A 6447-nucleotide genomic window follows, 5' to 3' on the forward strand; every position below is an offset into this window, starting at 1 on the left:
AGAACTTCTAAAGTATCCCTGTGGCTGACCAAAAGACCATTTTTCAGCTTTTTTTTTTTTTTTTTTTTTTGCCTGGTGTGTCTCCGGTGGTAACAGATGCTGCTGATCTCTCAATCTTCATGAAACTCCCTTCTTGGGGGCACCGCGGCACCTATCTTGCTTTCCTTCTACCCCTCCTCTGCTTCTCCAACCTGGTTTCCTTGTCCTTTGTTCTAGGCTCTACTCTCCAATCACTTTGCCCACCTCCTCTGAGCATCTCATCTGTATCCATGGTTCCCAAATAACATCTTGATCTGTGTCCTAGGTCCCAGACAATCACATGCCACCACTGAGGGTCCACCTCCATGCAGGTGATCCACAGGCACCAAATGGGCTCACTTGCCCACCCCTCTCACCCTGTGGGAAGACAGTCCCATGGGTCTGGGCACTTGTCCCATGGTCCCTCCCGAAGCAGTCACCAGATCTTGTCCATCTGGTCTTCCAGATGTTTTGAGATTCCATCTCATTATCTTCACGGTCATCACTGTGGTCTGGATGGTGCTTTCACCTCCTTACCGGCCTCCCTGGCTCTGCTCTCTCTCTGCACCCTCTTGCCAAAGTGAATTTTCTACAGTGTATTTTGGATCACGGCACTCCCTATTTAAAATGCTTCATGGCTCTCTGTGCCTTGAGGACGAAACCCAGACTCCTTCGCACGGGCCCCAACCTTCCAGCTCCACTTCCTGACTGCTTTCCGCATGCTACTTTGTAATCCCCTCAACACCGTCTGTTCTCTTGCATCAAACTCTCCTGTCTGGAATACCCTTAAACACATGCCTAATTAACTGTTTACACTTAATTCTTAAAAAATGGGTAAGACAGGCTCATGGGATACAAGGCACAAAAGGGCCTATGGTGATAAGTCTCCTTTCACTCTGTTCCTCAGCCACTCGGTCCTCCCTGGAGGCAGCTACTGTTCCTTGTGTGTCCTTCCAGAGATTCTATGTACAAATAAACACACATACACATGCAGACACACGTATTTTCCACACAAATACTAGTATTCCATATATACTTTATTATTTGTTTCCTTCTGCCTTGCTCCAGTAGACTGCAAATTCCTTCAGTGTAGAGAGTTGGCTTTTTTTTTTCCTTCCAATGATGCATTCCTTATGCCCAGAACAATGCCCAATGCACAGTAGGTGCTCAATAAATCTTTACTGATAAATGTTGAATGATAACCCGGGGGCATCTTGGTTAGTAGAATCAGAGCTCTGGGTTCCAGCCTCAGAACAGCTTAGAAAGGACGTGACTCTACAATAAGTGTGTGACCCTCTGGGCCTTGGTGCCCTTGTTTGGAAAATGCGAATGACTTTCATCTCACAAGGCATGAAGAAAAGACACATAGGAATGTCTGTTAGATGCCTAAGCACTGGTATGTATGTGCTTTCTTTGAAGCTTTGAAGCTTTTTTCCCACTTTAGAAGTAAATTTCTTGGTGATGTTCTCTTCTATCTACTTCTCCTGGGACCATGTCTTGATCATCCCATATCGAGATGCCTGCAAGGGCTCCTGGCTGTCCACTTTTCCATAATTTCTCCTGTGAGCTCTCTGGCCCCCTGAGTGCTGTCACTGGGTAGTCATCTGGTTGGATGCTGATGCAACTTACCAGCTGAATCCGGTTGAAACCTTCATGGCTGATTACCAGTGCTCTAGTTCTAAAGCCCAATTTTGCGTCGTTCCCTAACCTCATCTGGCATGTTCCCCACCCCCCCATCACCGAATCCTTCAAATCACGTTGTCTTGCTTTAGCCAGAATGTGCTGCTGGTCTAAATTTACATCCTTCAGGGCCACTCAGATCTTGCTTCCACTAGGGCAGGCTTTCTCTTAACCCACAGGTTCTCAATGGAGCGATTCTTCTTTCCAGGGCACATCTGGCAATATATGGAGATATTTTGGTTGTCACAACTGGGGAGGGACTGCTACTGGCATCTTGAGGGTAGAGGCCAGTCATGTTGCTAAGCATCCTACGAGAGCACAGGATAGCCCTGCAATAGAGAGAGATGTGGCCCCAAATGCAGTAGGGCTGAGACTGAGAAGCCCTGCCTTAGGACTGAACTCATTACACCTCTATTCCAGCTATTGTGGGCTTTGTCTCCCCTTCTCTGAATGAGTCCTAGTTCACTTTAGCCTATGTGACAAAGCATGGCACTCATTAGGGACTCTCCAACTGATTATTCCTCCTTTAAGATGTTTTTTCTCTGCACTCATGAATTCCATGCGAACAGAGTCTGTGTCATTCCCATAATAATCAGCATAGGAGGTTGCATACCATCCATGCTCAGTGAACCTGAACTTGTTGGTTTTGATGGTCTCCCTCGGGTTGGAAATCTTGTGGTTGGGGAAATTTAATTTCTCTTTCTTTCTGTTCCTTGTGTGTGTGTGTGTGCGCGCGCACATCTGTCTGTGCACAGCTGTGAAACCAAAGGCCTGGTGAAGGTTCAGGCGGGAACTAACAAGACTGATGTTATCTGTGGTGAGTCTTGGGGAATGGGCCCTGGCAGCAGGCCCGGGAGGCAGGGAACTGAAAGGGAACACTGGTGGTGAAAGAGGGAGAGCAGGTGACATGAGAGGAGGAGGCAGCTTTTTGGGGTTGAGGTATCCCAGCTTTGCCTGGGCCAGTCACCTCCTTACTCTGAGCCTCAGTTTCTTCATCTGTGAAATGAGATGATAACAGCAGCTCCCTTAGCAGCTTGGGATAAGTGCCTGGCATGGGTTCTTGTACTTTGGACGTGTTCTGTCAATGATCTGCTGCCACCCTGCATCTCAAGTACCAATGTGGTGTGACATTGTTCCTCTCGGGGCCTCGGTTTTGATTTTAGAATGAGGAGGTTGACCTACAGCACAGTCACAGACTCAAGGACGGGCAGGTCATGTTAATGAGTTGAAAAGTCACGGCTAAGACAAAGACACTCTGTTCTTTTCCCCTTGGCAGGGCTGGGGCTGGAGTGAGGTGAGTGAGACACTTGCCTTGGACACAGTATTTAAGGAGGTGCCAGGAAAATGCAGTCATCAAGATAAATAACATTTAATACACGTTTTTAAAAAAATCAAAACTAATGTAAAAAAAAGTCCATAATGAACAAAATACCAAATTTACAAAACAAACAAACAAACCCTGTGATCCAGCCCCACCTCACTTGCCTCAGCTTAATCCCAGCCCTGGTTCCAATAAAACTTTACTTAAAAAACAGGCAGTCAAGGATGCCTGGGTGGTTCAATCGGTTAAACATCCGACTCCTGATTTCGGCTTAGGCTATGATCTCAATTTCGGCTCAGGTCATGATCTCAGGGTCATGAGATTGAGCCTGTGTGGGGCTCCCCACTCAGTGGGGAGTCTGCTTGAGATTCTCTCCCTCTCCCTCTGCCCCTCCCCCACTCGTGCTATCTCTCTCTCTCCCTCTCAAATAAATATATAACTCTTAGAAAAGGCAGCCAACATGTGGGCCATAGTTTGTTGATATGATTTTTCAAAACATGACATTAAAATATTATCAATATTACTATATTGATTACTGAGTTTTTTTGTTGTCCCCTTAGATTTTGTCCCAAGATGAATGCTTCACTTGCCTTCCCCTAGTCCCTGGTCTTTCCTTCATATCTCCATTTAGGATAGAGTCTTAGGCCTAAGAAACACTTTACTTCCCCCCCATTCCTCTGTAACAAATGCTGATGGACCTCAGCATTGGGCACAGAGTAGGGAGGGATGGGGCATGCGGTGAGCTGGTGGAGACAGCTGCCACTCCTCAGTTCTGGCGAGGGGTGCCCGGTGGGGCTACCGGCCCACTGTCTCTGGATCTTTCAAAACTTCTTAGAGAAACCAGATATCTTGATATTAAATATGCAATCCCCTAACTTTAAAAACTTGACAAATATTTCAAGAATTCTTTTTTAATGTGCTGGTTACACTAAACACATCTGGCCTCATTTTTGCCAGGGCCACCTCTTTGAATCCCCTGATTTTAGATAAGTTCAGGCATGGAAGGATTTTAGAGTATAGCCAGGTGCAGCAGCTTTGGGCATGGGGGCAGGGGCTGCTGCTGATGGGGAGCCATCATTGAAATCTTGATTTCTCCAGGTCCCCAGCCTCGGTTAAGAGCCCTAGTGGTGATCCCCATCATTATGGGGATCCTGCTTGTTGTCCTGTTGGTGTCTGCCTGCATCCGTGAGTCCCCAGGTGGGGAGACAATGAGGGAAGGAGGGAGGGAGGAGATGGTACCGTAGAACTGGGCACCTGTTTCCTGATTTGGCTTCACCAACTGCCCATCCCATCTTGTTTTTCCTCTCTCTCTCTCTCTGTCTCTCTAGGAAAGGTGGTCAAGAAGCCAGAGAATAAGGTAGGTTAGCTCTGGGAAACAGCTCAGGGTTTTGGCAAACTGGAAAGAAAGCCTGACTCATTGTTGCCTCTATAGCAGTACAACTGATTCAGAATCTGCCCCTGTGGCCAGTGGGGAGGCAGCAGAATTAGCTACTTTCACTCCCAGTGCTGGGCTGCAGGGCTTTTCCCCTTCACCCCCTTGCACCACCAACCTACATTCATCTCCAGAGTTAGTCTCCCCATGGGGCAGCCCTGGCACCGTTGGCAAAATCTGATGTTTCCTGGCATTTAATACATGGGGAACCATGTCTCTGGGGGCGTTGGTGCCAGGTCACTGGGTGGGGGCTGGAGGGGCAGCTCCTTGGATCCACTGACTTCCACTCTGGAAGCTTCTCAATGCTCTCTGTGTGGCCAGCAGGGGGCAGGAGGCACCCATTGAATCAGCACCCACCCTCCCTTTGGGAAAGGGGAAGGGGGCTTATGTTTGGGGGAGGGGTCTCCTAAGGGAAAGGCTACTCAGAGGTGTTGGGGGGGCGGGGGAGGGTTGGCTACCTCACACCTTGGCTGCCCTAAGGTTATGTATCAGGACCCTGTGGAGGACTTGGAGGAATTTCCTATGCCCCCGCACTCCATTGCTCCGGTGCAAGAGACCTTACATGGGTGCCAGCCGGTCACCCAGGAGGACGGCAAAGAGAGCCGCATCTCCGTGCAGGAGAGAGTGTGAGGCAGCGTGTGCCCAGGAGTGTGACAGCGTGGGAGAGTGGGCGCGTGGCCGGAGAGCCTGGAGCTGCTGGAGGGGCATGAAGGGGCGGTGCTCCCCTGCCTGCACCCCTGTGCTGCAGAAACAGAGAACCTTCCACCCCACCCCTGGAGCCCATTCCACCTCCCAACTTGCTTTTAAAGATGGAGATGAAACTTTTGGGGGGCCAGATAGTAATATCCACCAACCCAGCATTTCAGGGCCCTGAGGTGTATATCACGGTGGTTTCTACGAGCCCAGGAAGACCCACGAAGAGCCATTGTGGCATTGTTTGTGACAGTGGACAACTGGAGGCCACTTAGCTGTTCAGCAGCAGGGGACTGGCTAAATAAAATTTGTAATATATTTATACAACAGGATCTCAGAAACACTGTTGTGAAAAAAAAAAAAAAGCAGGTTGCAGAATGATGGGTATGGAAAATTTTTTTTAAAGCACCTGCCCCCAAACAATATGATGTGTGTAAACATAACACACTAAGGTATATGTAGATATGACAAGTGTTCTGGAAGGATACACAGGAAATGCACAGCTTCAAGAGTTGTAATATCTGGGTTGGGGGAGAAGCACTGGGGAAGGGTTAAAAGAAGGTTTGACTTTTTTTCCCCAAAAGGAAAGTGAGTCCATTTAATGCTTATATAATTAAAAAGTCATCAAACATGTATAAAGGAAAATGAGGGTGGAAATGCTGAGTGACATGAGCTGTTTCACTTGCTGTCAGGCTCACAGAATTAGGGCACTTGCTGAGGATAATAAGAACGTCCCCAGGCTGCTGCCCTTCTGGGGCGGTTTCCATGTGTGCTCACATTTGGCATTGTGTTTGGAAAACGCTCTCCTCATTTTATTCATGTTCATAAAAAAACAGCCTTGAGGGCAGGCAGGGTCCACATCCCTCTTTAACAGAGGTGAAAATGGGAGCCCAGAGAGGTAAAGGGATTTGCCTGTGGTCACACAGCAATTCTCAGTGGTGCCACTCAAAGCTCACCACTCTCGGTCCTATGCTGCTTCTTCCAGATTTTCCTGCTCTCTGGAACCTACATCTGTAGCTCCTTCCTGGGGAGGTCCTGGGCCTCCCACTTCCTTCTGACCTCCCAACTGCTACAGGAGCTGCCTGCTTCTTGGTCAGATGGTGCCCCCTTCCCCCCAGCAGTATCTTAGGATAAAAATAAACCATCCTGTTCTCTTTTCCTGCTGTGCCAACTGAGGGGGAGCCTAGCCAGGAGGAGCAGCAGATGGAGTGGGAGCAGAGGGGAAGGGAGAGGAGGGGAGGGGAGGGGAGGGGAGGGGAGGGGAGGTTATAGGACAAGGAGAGGGAAGAGCCACACAAAGCTC

General features: G+C 48.7%; 1 protein-coding gene across 12 annotated transcripts in view; it reads left to right on the plus strand.

Annotated features, from left to right (window-relative positions):
• Positions 1 to 5471, plus strand: part of CD40 (CD40 molecule) — a 30418-nt gene extending 24947 nt beyond the window's left edge. For 9 of the 12 annotated variants that reach the window (XM_025470280.3, XM_025470281.3, XM_049100682.1 and 6 more), the window contains 4 exons: positions 2454 to 2515; positions 4118 to 4216; positions 4348 to 4376; positions 4932 to 5471. In XM_025470280.3, the coding sequence (XP_025326065.1) occupies positions 2454 to 2515; positions 4118 to 4216; positions 4348 to 4376; positions 4932 to 5081 (340 nt within the window). In that variant the 3' untranslated portion in view covers positions 5082 to 5471. The remainder of the gene's footprint in view (positions 1 to 2453; positions 2516 to 4117; positions 4217 to 4347; positions 4377 to 4931) is intronic. The other 3 variants (XM_025470277.3, XM_025470278.3, XM_025470279.3) reach the window with 3 other exon arrangements.
• The last annotated feature ends 976 nt before the right edge of the window (positions 5472 to 6447 follow it).

Source organism: Canis lupus, chromosome 24 (assembly GCF_003254725.2).
Source record: "Canis lupus dingo isolate Sandy chromosome 24, ASM325472v2, whole genome shotgun sequence".
Taxonomy (NCBI): domain Eukaryota; kingdom Metazoa; phylum Chordata; class Mammalia; order Carnivora; family Canidae; genus Canis; species Canis lupus.